General features: G+C 41.0%; 1 protein-coding gene across 1 annotated transcript in view; it reads right to left on the minus strand.

Moving 5' to 3' along the window:
- The window catches only part of LOC126335525 (casein kinase I), a 94,776-nt gene that overhangs the window by 13,962 nt on the left and 62,452 nt on the right, over positions 1 to 18,362 (minus strand). The window contains exons 7-8 of the mRNA XM_049998885.1: positions 12,648 to 12,796; positions 12,302 to 12,509 (exon numbers count right to left, since the gene is read on the minus strand). Coding sequence (XP_049854842.1) covers positions 12,302 to 12,509; positions 12,648 to 12,796 — 357 coding nt within the window. The remainder of the gene's footprint in view (positions 1 to 12,301; positions 12,510 to 12,647; positions 12,797 to 18,362) is intronic.

The raw sequence follows: 18,362 nt of genomic DNA on the forward strand, positions 1-18,362 counted from the left end.
CCCATTCTATACTATGGAGGTTGAAGTTGCCTCTGACTAATACAGCATGATCTGGGTACTTCTGCAATACAGAGTGTAGACTCCCTTTGAATGATTCTAGGACTGTCACGGTGGAACCTGGTGGACAGTAATAACACCCAACAATTAACTTTATTTCTCTTAGCCCTGTAAAATGTGTCCCGATAACTTCACAATCACACTCTACTTCGACCACAGTGGACACAATATTTTTGTCAACTGCAATGAAGACACCACTTCCTACGGTGTCTAATCTGTCTTTCCAATACACGTTTCAACCCTCACTAAATATTTCAGAACTTCCCATGTCAGGTTTCAGTCAGGTCTCAGTCCCAAGAATAATGTGCACGCCAAACACTTCCTGGAGGTCAGTAAATTCAGGAACTTTATTCTGAACACTCTGAAAATTTACTGCTTATATCTTGATAGCTGAAGTGTCTTTACACTGAGCACGTCCTGATTTCCCTGCCTGCACATAGACTGGTGAGTGTTCATCAGAACACCTTGCACTAATGCCTAGCCTAAAAAAAAAACCATGTACATGCCACAAGTACTCTGTTACCCGAGCAGCCACTTCCTTTGTGTAGTGCACCCCTGACCTATCTAGGGGCATCCTAGAATTCCCCACCCAATAGCGCAAACCTAGAAATCTGCAGCCAAGACCGTCACAGAGTCGACGAAGCCTCTGGTTGAAACACTCCACTCAGCTCCAAACCAAAGGACCCCGATCCACTCTGGGAACGATGTTGCAAATAGAGAGCTCTGCTTGCACCCTCCGTGCGAGGCCAACGGTCTTCACCAAATCCGCCAGCCGCCTGTACGAACTGAGGATCGCCTCAGAACCCAAACGACAGGCATCATTGGTGCCGATGTGAGAACCTACTTGCAGACGACTGCACCCCGTACGATCGATAGCCGCAGGCAAGGCTGCCTCCACACCTTGAATGAGGCCCCCCAACAGACAAACCAAGTGGATGTTAGAATTCTTTTCAGCCCTGTATGCTATTTCCCTAAGGGGCTCCATCACCCGCCTAATGTTGCAGCTCCCAATAACCAGCAAGCCTTTGCCCCTGTGTGTCTGGTCAGGCCCTGCTGAAGGAGCGGCCACCTGACCACTGACAGGATTAACGAGCGAGACCAGCTGGCCAGCCTCCACATTGACCCTCTGCCTTGAGAGACATGAACGCGTTGCAGTCCGCCGCTCACCCTGAGGTGAGGGCGGCCCCAACGCTCCAGGTACACTAGAAGGTGCCTTGGCGGCTGAGTCAGCGGACGCAGTAAGTGACACCTGGAGTGACTCAAGCGACGCACCAGACCCTCCGCTGTCGCTGCACCCCAAGGCAGCAGCCTGAAGGCGCTTGACCGTGGCCAACAGCACGCTCAGCTGCTCGTGAACCACGGCCAGTTCCTCCTGCACCCACACACACCCTATCCATCCTACTTCTAATATCTGGACGTATACAGTTGTGACAAATAAAACAGCAATATTCGACTGCACAGTTGCATCACCAGCACCAGATTGAGCTACGATATACGAACAATTACTTACGAACTAAGCAATCGAATGACCACAACTACGCCACTATACAGATATTACAATGCGATCCTACCCCTGTCTTAGTACAAATGACAACCGCCTACGCGATGTTACACTCTACTGTTATTAAAATTTGATACTACCCATTTCTAATTCGAAAATACGCAAAGATCCAAAAAATTTCACCATGCAAGCACACAAACACACAAAGTAATTTGAATTAAACCTGCGGAACTAATACGAAAAACTGAATATATGACTAGTTTCTGCTACTGCTGCTCGCACACGTCACTCTGCAAGCACAAATGAAACTGCACTGGCCTCTGTCTGCTGCTGACTGACTCTACGAAATAAACAGAAAGCACTGACTGTCCAAAACAAACAACTGACTAATGACTCCGCGAATTTATACTTTACAGCTATCAATAAGCAATATAACTCCTCTCAAATACGAGAATACACAAGGATTTTGTGCAATTAAATATGCAAGCACACAAACACTCGGAAACAAATTAAGAATCAAACTACAAAAGAAATATGAAAGCTAAATATGTGACTTGCTACTGCACTGCTGCTGCACTACTGCTGCACTTATATTTCACCAGCGGCTGCTCAAAGCTCACTGCCAATACTAAATTGGTGATCCCTTGATGTCTTAATGTGTGCAATCAACCAATCCCTTCTTCTAGTCAGGTTATGCCATAATTTTTTTTTCTCCTCAGTTCTATTCAGTACCTCCTCATTTGTTACATCTACCCATCTAAACTTAAGCATTTTATGTAGCACCACATCTCAAAAGCTTATATTCTTTTATTGTCTAAACTGTTTATTGTCCATGTTCCCCCCCCCCCCCCCCCCCCCCCCCCCCCCGCATACAAACGCTTAAATCCATATTCAATGTTAATAATGTTCTCTTATTCAGAAAGATTTTTCTGCCAAGGCTAGTTTACATTTTATAGTCTTTCTACTTGGCTATTGGTTATTTTACTGCCCAAATAAAGCTCATCCCCTACTTTAAGTTTCTCATTCCCTCAGCATCACCTAATTTTATACGACTACATTACACCATCCTTGACTGGTCTTTGCTAATGTTCATCATATATCCTCCTTTCAAGAAACTGTCCAATCTCTTCAACCACACTTCCAAGTCCTTTGTTTTCTAACAGACTTAGAATGTCATCAGCAAACCTCAAAGTTTTTAATCCTTTTCCCTGGACATGAATCCCTATTCCAAAATTTTCTTTGGTTTCTTTGATTGCTTGCTCGATGTACAGATTGAATAACATCAGGGGTACGCTACGAGGCTGTCTCACTTCGTTCTCAACCACTGCTTCCCTCTCCGCCCTTAACTGCTGTCTGGTTTCAGTACAAGTTGTAAATACTCTCTAGCTCCTTGAATTTTATCACATTCAGGATTTCAGAGGAATGGTTTTCCATCTGAGCTCTTGATATTCATACTGCTGCTTCTCTTCTCTCCAAAAACCTCTCACTTTCCCGTAAGTGGTATCTATTTTTCCGCTAGTGAAATATGCTTCCAAATCTTTACATTTGTCCTCTAGCCATTTCTGCTTAGCCATTTTGCACTCCCTATTAGTCTCATTTCTTAGACATTTGTATTTTCTTTTGCCTGTTTCATCTGCTGCATTTTTGTATTTTCTCCTTCCATCAATTACATTCAATATTCATTGTTAACCAAGGTTTTCTACCAAGCCTTGTCTTATTTATTTGATCCTTTGCTGTCTTCACTATTTTATCTCTCAAAGCTACCCATTTGTCTTCTACTGTAGTTCTTTACTTTATTCTAGTTGATTGTTGCCAAATCCTGTCTCTCAAACTCTCAACCACCTCAGATTCTTGCAACTTATCAAGATCCCATCTCCTTTGTCTCCTACATTTTTGCAAGTTCTTAGATTTTAATCCAGCAGTTCATAACCAATTAGTTGTGGTCAGAATCCACATCTGCTCCTGGGAATGTCTTACACTTCAAAATCTGGTTCCAGAATCTCTGTCTTGCCATCTGAAACCTTCCAATGTCTCCAGGTCGCTTCCACATACACAAGCTCCTTTCATGACACACAAACCAAGTGTTAGCGATGATTAAGTTATTCTCTGTGCAAATGTCTACCAGGCGGCTTCCTCTTTCACTCCTTTCCCCCGGTTCACATGCACCTATAAATTTTTCCTTTTCTTTCTTTTCCTACTACTGAATTCCATTCCCCCTTACACAAATTTTTGTCTCCCTTAACCATCTGAATAATTTCTTTTTTCTCATTGTATATTTCTTCAACATCTTAACTGAATCTGTAACTAATATTGTGACAGTGGTGGTCCAGTATTCTTATGATGTTGCTTACAATAATACATTGTGACACGTGTGAAAATAGTTGGATTAACACATATTTCAGTATTGTAATTTGGTGGCTGCATAAAAATTATAGTCTATTTACCTTGCCGTTTGACACATACCCCTTATGGTACTAATGTAGTCATGAAATTTAAATATAATAGGACATCCACATTGTTTGTTACTCGAGGACAACTTTCAAATTGGAAAGAGTCCGCCCTTTTTTTTATGGAAAATACATGTAAGTAACTCAGACTAGTTGAAAATGTAGATTAAAAAATGCAGACAACCATTTACTGCATTAACAGCCATTGGGCATGTTACACAGGTATGGTAATCATCAGTCTGCCTGTTTGCATGCCTACCCACCCACCCTATAATAACAAGATAAACATTGACATTTAAGGACCCTCATTAAACTTAAATGAAAAAAATGAGTATGCAGAATCCCATCATTAGGTACTATTAAGTCAACCAACAAGATGCTCATAAATCGTGCAATTATTCAGAAGAATTCTAATATGTCGCGTCCCTTGTATAATCGATCTTTATAAGAACATCAGGAAAAAGTGCCTCTTCTACCCAACTGGTTTGCTTCAGCTCCCCAAATTTAAATGAATAAATTTATACCCTGCAATACTATTTCTTTTCCCAGAATGGCAGTGCAGCCAAATTCAAACTCATCACACGCGAAATTAACCCTGTCACAGCTGCTATCCAATTAAGTAACCTTTATAAAATCATTATGACATTACAGTGGTTGCAGTTTCTGATAACCTTGAAAGAGAACTCCAAAACCAATCCAACCTTTCTGTTATAGGTTTATTGTGGGCTGAGAAAAAATTAATTTAGAAAAATGATATTAATTTTTTCATTTGCGATAGGAAAATTCTGTAACTTGAGATTTATACTACCAACATGTGAGCTTATAACCTATTAAAATCTTAACAATGTAGGAAATGTTATATTGCTACTTACTGTAAAGAAGAGACATTAAGTTGCTGACAGGCACAAGTAAATGACACTTACATAAAGCTTTCAGCCACAGCCTTCATCAGCAAAAGAGAAACACACACCATTCATACACACATGACTTCGATCTCCAGCATCTTGGGATTGGTGGTCATATGTGCATAAGGTACGCTTGCTTGTGTGTATGAATGGTGTTTGTTTCTCTTTTGCTGATGAAGCCTGTGGCCAAAAGATTTATGTAAGTGTCTTAGTTGTGCCTGTCTGCAGCTTAACGTGTCTTTTAAAACTGTAAGTAGCAACCTATCTTTTCTTACACTGTTGATATTCCTACCTGGAATTTCCATTGTTCTATTAAAATTTTATTAACACTGGACAAATACATTTCAAGATATGTAGTTTTGAAGTGAACAGTTCCTTGTGAAGATGGTCAGATCTCTGATAGTTTCTATTCCACATGGCAGTGAGTATTGCTGAGAAACTGCAAGTATTTCGCTGCATTGTTTGCAATTATCAACACCTGATACGGAAGATCTGTAGGATAATCCATGCTCTTTCACATTATGTATGTTTTCACCATGTTTACTTTGTAGACAGAAAATCAAACTACATTTGCTTGACAGTCTGCGTCATTTTCTGTTCAGTGTGGCTGCGACTGATGCTGAGAAACTTCACGGGCTGCACTGTTAGCTTCTTGTGACATCTCATACCTCAGTTCATTGCGATAATTCATCCCCTCAGATTATACAGGACGAGTCAGGAGGAAAAGTACAGGCTTTGAGGAGTCATTTTTTTTAGTGGCGATTCTAAACAAAAAAACTCCTAATAAACATATGCCTCTTTCTGAACCATTTCTGGGTAAATCAATGAAAACAACTAGGAAGAAGAAACATGTAGTGTTGTCCTTACCAACTGTGTCAGTATGCACTTCACTTGCACATGGTGCAGTTGTTTACCTCAAGTCTCAGTCCAACAGTGCTTGTCATAGTGAAAATGCCAGGGATCTTCACACATGCAGAGTATGCTGACATGGTGTTTGTCTATGGATTTTCCAATGGGAATTCCAGAGCTGCTGTGCAAGAATACCAACAACGATTTCTGAATCACAGAGTGCCAGATAGCAAGGTGTTTAGCACGGTGTTTCACAGATTGTGTGAGCATGGTATGATTCCCAGTGTAAATGTCTTTGAACATCCTGTACACAACAAACTCTTAATGAAGTTGAGAACATTCTTCAAGCAGTGGAATGTAACTCTACTACTAGCTCTGGAAGAATTGCTGCCCAACTTGGTATTCCACAAACATGAGTGTACAACATCTGCATGAAGGAGATGCTGCCATCCAGCAAGAACTCTGTCAATACATTACTGCCAATGAGCGATTAATTCCACGTATTCTTTTCACTGATGAATCAACATTTACCTGCAACATAATCAACAACATGCACAACTCTCATGTATGGGCAAGTGAAAACCTGCACACTACTGTGGAAAGGAATTTTCAACGACATTTCTCAGTCAACGTATGGTGCGGTATTATTGAAGACCAACTCATCAGTCCAGTTGTTTTAGATAACAATCTTACTGGGACACTGTATCTTGAGTTTCTTCAAAATGTGTCACCAGAATACGTGGAGAATATCTCTTTGTCAACATGAGCTCATATGTACTTTCTGTATAAAGGAGCTCCTACACATTCTGTACAGCCAGTGACACAGTATCTCAACACAACGTATCCTGTTTGTTGGATCGGTCGCCGTGGAATCATTGTTGGCCACCGAGGTCACCCGATTTTACCCCACTGGATTACTGTTTGTGGGGGTGTTTGGAGAACAACGTCTACAAGTGCAGAATGGACACAAGAGAGGAACTTCTCACTCATATGTTATACACTTGTGCCTAGGTAAAGGAATGCAAAACTGAGCTCCGATCGGCAACACAAAACCTCTCTACAAGAGCGGCAATATGCACTGAAGATGACTGTGGACTGTTTGAACATCATCTGTGAGGAAACGTACATAATTAAATAAACCATAACATAACTGTTTAATTATGTACATTTCCTCACAGATGATGTTCAAACAGCCCACCATCATAAAATAAGAGTCCTACCCCATGAACCATGAACCTTGCCGTTGGCGGGAAGGCTTGTGTGCCTCAGCGATAAAGATGACCGTGCCTTAGGTGCAACCACATCGGAGGGGTATCTGTTGAGACGCCAGAAAAACGTGTGGTTCCTGAAGAGGGGCAGCAACCTTTTCAGTAATTGCAAGGGCAACAGTCTGGATGATTGACTGATCTGGCTTGCAACACTAACCAAAATGGCCTTGCTGTGCTAGTACTGCGAACGGCTAAAAGCGAGGAGAAACTACAGCAGTAATTTTTCCCGAGGGCATGCAGCTTTACTGTATGGTTAAATGATGATGCGTCCTCTTGGGTAAAATATTCCCGAGGTAAAATAGTCCACCATCCAGATCTCCGGGAGTGGACTACTCAAGAGGACGTCGTTACCAGGAGAAAAAAAAACTGGTGTTCTACAGATCGGAGCGTGGAATGTCAGATCACTCAATCGGGCACGTAGGTTAGAAAATTTAAAAAGGGAAATGGATAGGTTAAAGATAGATATAGTGGGAATTAGTGAAGTTCGGTGGCAGGAGGAACAAGACTTCTGGTCAGGTGAATACAAGGTTATAAAACACAAAATGAAATAGGGGTAATGCAGGAGTAGGTTTAATAATGAATAAAAAAAATAGGCATGCGGATAAGCTACTACCAACAGCATAGTGAACGCATTATTGCGGTCAAGATAGACACGAAGCCCATGCCTACTACAGTAGTACAAGTTTATATGCCAACTAGCTCCGCAGATGACGAAGAAACTGATGAAATGTACGATGAGGTAAAAGAAATTATTCAGGTAGTGAAGGGAGACGACAATTTAATAGTCATGGGTGACTGGAATTAGAGAGTAGGAAAAGGGAGAGAAGGAAACAGTGGGTGAATATGGATTGGGGGAGATAAATGAAAGAGGAAGCCGCCTGGTAGAATTTTGCACAGAGCACAACTTAATCATAGGTAACACTTGGTTCAAGAATCATAAAAGAAGGCTGTATACATGGAAGAAGCCTCGAGATACTAAAAGGTATCAGATAGATTATATAATGGTAAGACAGAGATTTAGGAACCAGGTTTTAACTGTAGGACATTTCCAGGGGCAGATGTGGACTCTGACCACAATCTATTGGTTATGAACTGTAGATTAAAACTGAAGAAACTGCAAAAAGATGGGAATTTAAGGAGATGGGACCTGGATAAACTGAAAGAACCAGAGGTTGTACAGAGTTTCAGGGAGAGCATAAGGGAGGAATTGATAGGAATGGGGGAAAGAAATACAGTAGAAGAAGAATGGGTAGCTCTGAGGGATGCTGTAGCGAAGGCAGCAGAGGATCAAGTAGGTAAAAAGACGAGATCTAGTAGAAATCCTTGGGTAACAGAAGAAATATTGAATTTAATTGATGATAGGAGAAAATATAAAAATGCAGCAAATGAAGCAGGCAAAAAGGAATACAAACATCTCAAAAATGAGATTGACAGGAAGTGCAAAATGGCTAAGGAGGGATGGCTAGAGGACAAATGTAAATATGTAGAGGCTTATCTCATGAGGGGTATGATATATACTGCCTACAGAAAAATTAAAGAGACCTTTGGAGAAAAAGAGAGCCACTTGTATGAATATCAAGAGCTCAGATGGAAACCCAGTTCTATGCAAAGAAGGGAAAGCAGAAAGGTGGAAGGAGTATATAGGGGGTCTATACAAGGTCAATGTACTTGAGGACTATATTATGGAAATGGAAGATACAATACTGCGTGAAGAGTTTGACAGAGCACTGAAAGAAGGCCCCCGTGTAGACAACATTCCATTGGAGCTACTGACGGCCTTGGGAGAGCCAGTCATGACAAAACTCTACCAGCTGGTGAGCAAGATGTATGAGACAGGCGAAATACCCTCAGACTTCAAGAAGAATATAATAATTCCAATCCCAAAGAAAGCAGGTGTTGACAGATGTGAAAATTACCGAATTATCAATGTAATAAGTCACAGCTGCAAAATACTAATGCGAATTCTTTACAGACGAATGGAAAAACTGGTAGAAGCCGACTTCGGGGAAGATCAGTTTGGATTCCATAGAAATATTGAAACACGAGAGGCAATACTGACCCTATGACTTATCCTAGAAGAAAGATTAAGGAAAGGAAAAACTACAGCTCTAGCATTTGTAGACTTAGAGAAAGCTTTTGACAATGTTGACTGGAATACTCTTTTTCAAATTCTAAAGGTGGCAGGAGTAAAATACAGGGAGTGAAAGGCTATTTACAATTTGTACAGAAATCAGATGGCAGTTATAAGAGTCGAGGGGCATGAATGGGAAGCAGTGGTTGGAAAGGGAGTGAGACAGGGTTGTAGCCTGTCCCTGATGTTATTCATCTGTATATTGAGCAAGCAGTGAAGGAAACAGAAGAAAAATTCGGAGTAGGTATTAAAATCCATGGAGAAGAAATAATAACTTTGAGTTCACCGATGACATTGTAATTCTGTCAGAGACAGCAAAGGACTTGGAAGAGCAGTTGAACGGAATGGATAGTGTCTTGAAAGAAGGATGTAAGATGAGCATCAACAAAAGCAAAATGAGGATAATGGAATGTAGTCGAATTAAGTCGGGTGATGCTGAGGGAATTGGATTAGGAAATGAGACACTTAAAGCAGTAAAGGAGGTTTGCTATTTGGGGAGCAAAATAACTGATGATGGTCGAAGTAGAGAGGATATCAAATGTAGACTGGCAATGGCAAGGAAAGTGTTTCTGCAGAAGAGAAATTTGTTAACATTGAGTATAGATTTAAGTGTCAGGAAGTCGTTTCTGAAAGTATTTGTATGGAGTGTAGCCATATATGGAAGTGAAACACGAACGATAAATAGTTTGGACAAGAAGAGAATAGAAGCTTTCAAAATGTGGTGCTACAGAAGAATGCTGAAGAATAGATGGGTAGATCATATAACTAATGAGGAGGTATTGTATAGGATTGGGGAGAAGAGAAGTTTGTGGCACAACTTGATCCGAAGAAGGGATCGGTTGGTAGGACATGTTCTGAGGCATCAAGGGATCACCAATTTAGTATTGGAGGGCATCGAGGAGGGTAAAAATTGTAGAGGGAGACCAAGAGATGAATACACTAAGCAGATTCAGAAGGATGTAGGTTTCAGTAAGTACTGGGAGATGAAGAAGCTTGCACAGGATAGAGTAGCATGGAGAGCTGCATCAAACCAGTCTCAGGACTGAAGACAACAACAACAAACAACAATATAACAGTATCTGAATTTACCATCACTTGCATCTTTCCTGTTCCTAGCTGCTTTCATTGGTGTACCTGGATAATGTTAAGAAAAGAGCATATGTTTATTAGAAGTTTTTTGTTCAAATCACCAGTAGTATCACCCTTCAAAGCATGCACCTTTCCTCCTGATTCACCCTGTATATGTTAGCGCATTTGTCTTGCACAGGTTAGGGTATCAAATTGTATCTGTTAGATCGACTTTTAAGTAGAAAGGAAGCAGGAGTAGGTGAAAGCTGTACTGCTTTCAGTTATTATGAAGTAAAGCAGATAATGGCAGCACTGGCAGGATGAAATGGAGAGAACAGCAAGTCGTCATTCCATAGTGCATGTTTACTTACTCCCACACCTAGGTTTACATAATGCCCTCCTACCTGCCAGGCATACATGTTGCCCATAGCCATCTGAATGTTCTACCTGTAGGTCATACACGTATGTCTGCAGCTGCAAAAGTGCTAATGACATTCCAAACAGATGAAACTACTTGGCAAATGTGATTAGTAAAAATTTAATTTTTTTGTCCCACATGAGGGGGAAAAAAAAGATTAGACAAATGATGTTTGAGCAATTTCACCACGTTATAATTGGTTCAATCTACAATTTATTGGAATCAGGTAATTATTATGACTAAGTAAATTTGGGAGTGCTCCAGAAAAGTAAGATAGGACTGATATTGTTATCTATATATGTAACAATCTGACAGATAGGGGGAGCAGCAATGTTTGACTGTTTGCTGATGACAATGTAGTTACAGGTGTCATTATCAAAGGCTGTAGGATGATACCAGAAGATTGACAGATTTCTATTTGGTGTGATGGATGGCATCTCATTCTAAATCTAGAAAAATGAAAGCTAATGCAGATCAGTCAGAAAAACAATCCTGTAATGTTGAAATATAATACTGGTGATTTGATCCTTGACACATTCACGCTGATTAAATACCTAGGAGTAATGTTGCAATATGAATTGAAATGGAATGAGTGCATATAGCAGATTAACAGAAGGCAAATAGTCAACTTTTGTTTATTGTGTGAACTCTAGGAAGTAAAGCTCATCTGCAAAGGAGACCATGTATAGAACACTTCTGCAGCTCATTCTCAAGTACTGTTCAAGAGCATAGGATTCCCATTAGGTCAGGTTAAAGGAAGACACCAAATCAATCCAAACACATGATAATATATTTGTTACCAGTAGGTTCAATCAAATTCAAAATTCAAGTGTTAAAGAAGTGCCTCATGAGCACAAATGAGAATCCTTAGAGGGAAGACGTTCCCTTCATGACACACTATTGAGAAAGTTTATAGAATGGTCATTTTCAACAGGCTGTAGAATTATTGTACTGCTACCAATGTATATTTTGCATAAGAATTGGAAAATTTGGGTTTGCACAGAGGCATACAAATAATTTTTTTTTTCCTTTGCTCCATTTGTGAGAGGAAAAAGAAAAGGGAGTGAATGGTAGTGATACAAGGAACATTCCACCATTCACCGTATGGTGGCTTATGGTGTGTGTATCTAGATGTGAATATCCCCTACCATTTCATTTCAATTGAGGCTGTAGAAATGGCATGGAGGCAATCATCTGGAAAGGAATAACTCTGATGAATGTTACAAACTGAATATAAATCTAGCCGCCAGAGTTGATAACAAGAAAATCTTGTGTTAATTCCAGTTTCTTGCAGTTATCTGATTAAAATAGTGAATTAGATGACTTTCTAAACTTATTTTATTGTTTCGCAGATTTTTGCTTGTGATTGTTGTAATACTGTACTATCTGCGACATATAATATTCTTATGGAAATAAAGTAATGATAAAAGAAAGCTGTCACGAATACTTGAATCTTCGGAAATAAAGCCAAAAGTAACACGCAAAGGCTGATATATGTGGTATTTAGAATCGACATTCACTATCACAAAGGCACAGAAGAGCCTGAACAAAAAATGCATTATCACTCAACGTACTGAGAAACTTTCAGAATTGTAGTAAGAGAAAATATATTTGATTTTCACAAATGAATTACTTAGTGGCAGTAGATGACGCTCACCAGTTGTAGGATTTGCTGTGGTAACTGGAGGAGCATTGCCTGGGGGAGTATTTACTGTATCGAATGGTGTCTGAGTGCGACGGCTAGTAGCACCAACTCCTGCTGCAGCCCCTGTACATACAGCAGGACCTGTAGCACCTTGAGCTGTTCTCGATGTAAAACGTCGCTCACGTTGCTGTTCTTCTGGTCCTCCGTGTCTAGATCCTCCCTACACAAAAGCAATATTTGACATGTATCAAAAGTACTTTGCTAACACAACTAAATAACATAACTTATTTTACTTTTAACTGAAGAAAGTAATAAGTTCTTTAAGAACCAACTCTCTAGGTTTCCTTTAGGTACTCACAAATTTCAGCATATTCCAGTCAAATACATAGTCGTACGTGAAGCCCTGACGATGAAAGAGTGTCCGAAATAGCTGACGAAGGTAAGAATAGTCAGGCCGCTCTTCAAACCGTAATGAGCGACAGTAGTTTAGGTAGGCATGGAATTCCGCTAGGAACAAGTTATTTCAATTAAAAATTAAAACTTCCTTCTACAGAAATATCAACAAAAAGCAAATTAAAATATTAACAAGTTACTTAATGAGCACGACCAATATTTGCAACTTAATGAGCAGGGCCAATATCTGCACAGATATAAATACACAAATTGAAAATGACACAAATACCTTTTAAAGTTAACAGGTAAGTCATTTAATTAGGAAAATAACTAATTTTGTTCATCTCTCTCTCTCTCTCTCTCTCTCTCTCTCTCTCTCTCTCTCTCTCTCTCTCTCTCTCTCACACACACACACACACAAAAACTGGATTATGTGTTACAGAAACATAGTGAGAATTGCCAGAACAGCATGTGTTTTTGAAAATCAAACTTGGTCCTTTGTCTCATATGTGGTGATTTTGTTGAGAAATAATGGGTCAATAACGTAAGTCTAGTTTGCAATTCTGCCTCTTTTTTGTTGTGTGTGTGTGTGTGTGTGTGTGTGTGTGTGTGTGTGTGTGTGTGTGTGTGTGTGTGTGTGGGGGGGGGGGGGGGGGGGGGGGAGTGGCGGCAAAATACTACATAAGTGCAGAGCTATTTCAGGAATCATCATTCCACAATGCAGCAAACACCCTAACTCAATTTTGGTGTTAAAGCAAGTTGTACAGCTTAGCCAAACTAACTTGCGAAGAAAATACTTTTCCTGTTATTCTTTAGGCTTTCCTGTCGATCTATTGAAATCTTGAAGTGTTGGGTATTCTGCCATATATCAGCAAATTTTGTGCACAATATCTGGACATGTGACTCACTACCTTCAGCAGGTGCTACCTCCGACAGACTGCTCATCGAGTGGAACGAGTCCAGTACTTGACCCGTTTCACTCAACTAGCAGTCTCAGGTAGCACTTAATAAAGATGATGAAAGACGCTGTAGAAATATTGTGCATGAATGATCCTGATACTGGCAGAATACTCAATCTCAAGATGTTAATGTTTTCTCCTAATAAATGTTTCACATAATATGATACTAAAATTAATTTGAGTATTTGAAAAATCCTTCCTCTTGTGGCGTTTTGGCAAGACAAACTGTCAATAATTTAGGCTGAACAGAATTACACTTATGTATGGCTGAATATAAATGTAAAGTGGGTGAAATGTGAAATCTCTACATATAAAAGGCAATGTCCTGACTGAATGACTCACTGACTCATTATCACGAAGCCCAAACTCCTAAGGATACAGGCTTGAAATTTGGAGAAGGTGTGGCTCTTATACTGTAGCCATCATATAAGAAGGGATTTTTTAAGGGGGTGAAATAGGGGATGACTTTTTCGTTTCTTGAAAAATGTTGCTATTACAGCAATTTTGAAGCTAGACCTAAGAAAATTGGTATTTGGTTTCTTGGTCAGAAACAAAGAAATACACATATTTCAGCATTTTTGGAAATTTAATCCTATGTGAGTGAAATAATGGGTGAAAGTTTTTTTTTTTTTTAAATACATCATTATTAAAGATCTTTGAAGTATCCTTAAAGCTACATCTACGAACACGAAACGTATCTGACTTCTTGGCTGCAAGTAAAAAAATACATGTTTACAATTGAACTCCTAAGGGGGTGGAACAGGGGATGAGATTTTTTATGAAAATATTTTATTATGAAAGCATTTTTAAAGCTAAATCTATGAAAATTTACATTTGGCTTAACAGGGAAAAAAAACAGTTGTTGGAAATTTGGGGCTAAAACAGGGGATGCAAAATTTATGGAAATATTTCATTGTGCTAGTATTTTTCAAGCTAAGTCTGTGAAAACTTGGCTGCTCTGTGCTGCTCTGTTAAAAATAAAACACACACATTTTTGGATACTGAACCAAAACATACTCATCACCATTTTTGGATAATGAACCACTAAAGGGGTGATATGTTTTTTGAAAATATTTTACTGAGAATACCCTTTTAAAGCTAAATCTTTGAAAATTGGTACTTGGCTTCTTGGTTAGAGATGGAAACGTGAGTTTCAATATTTTTGGAAATTCAAGCCCTAAAGGGGGTGAAATACTGTCAGACTGATTCACTGACTCCTCATCACCTGGCCCAAACTGTTAAGGATAAAAATGTTTGCAGTGGGTCTGTATCTTATACTGTAGACATTGTATAAGAAGGGACTGTCCAAAACGCCACCCCTAAGGCTGTGAAATAGGGGAGGAAAGGGTTTTTGAAAGTATGTCAGTATTAAAGCAATTTTGAAGCTAGAACAACAGAAAAGAAGAAGAAGAAGAAGAAGCAAGCATGTTACAGTGTATTTAGCAATTTAACCCCAAAGGGAGTTGAATACGGGATGAAATTTTTTAATAAAATACTTTGAATATAATAGAGGGAAACATTCCATGTGGGGAAAATATATCTAAAAACAAAGATTTTGTAACTTACCAAATGAAAGCATTGGTACGCTGATAGAGACAATCACACACACACACACACACACACACACACACACACACACACACACACACACACACACACACACAAATTTCAAGCTTTTGCAACCCACAGTTGCTTCATCAGGAAAGAGGGAAGTAGAGGGAAAGACGAAAGGATGTGGGTTTGAAGGGAGAGGGTAAGTAGTCATTCCAATCCTGGGAGCGGATCACCACAGCCGAAGCCCAGGCTATCCGTGATCTGAAAGCTGACCGATCCATCATCATTCTTCCAGCTGACAAGGGTTCCACAACCGTGGTACTTGATCGTCGGGAGTATGTGGCTCAGGGACTGCGTCAGCTTTCAGACAACTCTACATACAAAGTTTGCTAAGGTAATCCCATTCCTGATGTCCGGGCGGAGCTTCAGGGAATCCTCAGAACCTTAGGCCCCCTACAAAACCTTTCACCTGACTCCATCAAACTCCTGACCCCACCGACACCTCGCACTCCTGCCTTCTACCTACTTCCTAAAATTCACAAACCCAAACATCCTGGCCCCCTCATTGTAGCTGGTTACCAAGCCCCCACAGAACGTATCTCTGCCTACGTAGAACACCACCTTCAACCCATCCTTCATCAAAGACACCAACCACTTTCTCGAACGCCTGGAATCCTTACCCAGTCTGTTACCCCCGGAAACCATCCTTGTAACCATTGATGCCACTTCCCTATACACAAATATCCCGCACGTCCAGGGCCTTGCTGCAACGGAGCACTTCCTTTCACGCCGACCACCTGCCACCCTACCTAAAACCTCTTTCCTCGTCACCTTAGCCAGCTTCATCCTGACCCACAACTACTTCACTTTTGAAGGCCAGACATACCAACAATTAAAGGGAACAGCCATGGGTACCAGGATGGCCCCCTCGTATGCCAACCTATTTATGGGTCGCTTAGAGGAAGCTTTCTTGGTTACCCAAGCCTGCCAACCCAAAGTTTGGTACAGATTTATTGATGACATCTTCATGATCTGGACTCTCAGTGAAGAACAACTCCAGAATTTCCTCTCCAACCTGAACTCCTTTGGTTCCATCAGATTCACCTGGTCCTACTCCAAATCCCATGCCACTTTCCTTGACGTTGACCTCCATCTGTCCAATGGCCAGCTTCACACATCCGTCCACATCAAACCCACCAACAAGCAACAGTACCTGCATTATGACAGCTGCCACCCATTCCATATCAAACGGTCCCTTCCCTACAGCGTAGGCCTTCATGGCAAACGAATCTGCTCCAGTCCTGAATCCCTGAACCATTACACCAACAACCTGAAAACAGCTTTCGCATCCCGCAACTACCCTCCCGACCTGATACAGAAGCAAATAACCAGAGCCACTTCCTCATCCCCTCAAACCCAGAACCTCTCACAGAAGAACCCCAAAAGTGCCCCACTTGTGACAGGATACTTCCCGGGACTGGATCAGACTCTAAATGTGGCTCTCCAGCAGGGATACGACTTCCTAAAATCCTGCCCCGAAATGAGATCCATCCTTCATGAAATCCTCCCCACTCCACCAAGAGTGTCTTTCCGCCGTCCACCTAACCTTCGTAACCTCTTGGTTCATCCCTATGAAATCCCCAAACCACCTTCCCTACCGTCTGGCTCCTACCCTTGCAACCGCTCCCGGTGTAAAACCTGTCCTATGCACCCTCCCACCACCACCTACTCCAGTCCTGTAACCCGGAAGGTGTACATGATCAAAGGCAGAGCCACGTGTGAAAGCACCCACGTGATATACCAACGGACCTGCCTACACTGTGATGCTTTCTATGTGGGAATGACCAGCAACAAACTGTCCATTCACATGAATGGACACAGGCAGACAGTGTTTGTTGGCAATGAGGATCACCCTGTGGCTAAACATGCCTTGGTGCATGGCCAGCACATCTTGGCACAGTGTTACACCGTCTGGGTTTATCTGGATACTTCCCACCAACACCAACCTATCCGAAGTCCGGAGATGGGCGTGTGTGTGTGTGTGTGTGTGTGTGTGTGTGTGTGTGTGTGTGTGTGTGTGTGTGTGTGCGCGCGCGCGCGCGCGCGCGCACCCGAGTATATACCTATCCTTTTTTCCCCCTAAGGTAAGTCTTTCCGCTCCCAGGATTGGAATGACGCCTTACCCTCTCCCTTAAAACCCACAGCCTTTCGTTTTTCCCTCTCCTTCCCTCTTTCCTGAAGAAGCAACCGTAGGTTGCGGTAGCTAGAAATTTTGTGTGTGTGTTATTTTATTGTGCCTGTCTACCAGCGCCGGTAGATAGGCACTATATATTAAAAACAAAGATTCCAAGACTTACCAAGCGGGAAAGTGCCGGGAGATACGCACAATGAATAAAACACACACACAGAATTTCGAGCTTTCGCAACCGGCGGCTGCTTCGTCAGGAAAGAGGGAAGGAAAAGGAAAGATGAAAGGATGTGGGTTTTAAGGGAGAGGGGAAGGAGTCATTCCAATCCCGGAAGCGGAAAGACTTACCTTAGGGGGAAAAAAGGATAGGTATATACTCACGCGCGCACCCGCGCCCACACACACACACACACACACACACACACACACACACACACACACAGACACACAGACACACACAAGCAGACATATTTAAAAGCAAAGAGTGGAGATTATATATATATATATAGTGTGTGTGTGTGTGTGTGTGTGTGTGTGTGTGTGTGTGTGTGTGTGTGTGTGTGTGTGTGTGTACCTGTCCCTTTTTCCCCCCTCAAGGTAGGTCTTTCCCTCTACTTCCCTCTTTCCTGATGAAGCAACTGTAGGTTGCGAAAGCTTGATGTGTGTGTGTGTGTGTGTGTGTGTGTGTGTGTGTGTGTGTGTGTGTGTGTGTGTGTGTGAGTGATTGTTATTGTCTTTATCAACGTACCAATGCTTTCATTTGGTAAGTTACAGAATGTTGGTTTTAGATATAATAAAATACTTTGTTACACTAAAAAAAAAAAAAATGGTTTAAAGCAGAATTTATGGAAGTTGATATTTCACTTCTCAATTAGATACAGAGAAATGTTTGTTATGGGATGAAAGTTTCTATGGAAATATCTCGACAAGAACACAAAAGGCATGAAAAACAAAAACTCTGGACTTCAGTTACCACAGT

Source organism: Schistocerca gregaria, chromosome 2 (assembly GCF_023897955.1).
Source record: "Schistocerca gregaria isolate iqSchGreg1 chromosome 2, iqSchGreg1.2, whole genome shotgun sequence".
Classification (NCBI taxonomy): domain Eukaryota; kingdom Metazoa; phylum Arthropoda; class Insecta; order Orthoptera; family Acrididae; genus Schistocerca; species Schistocerca gregaria.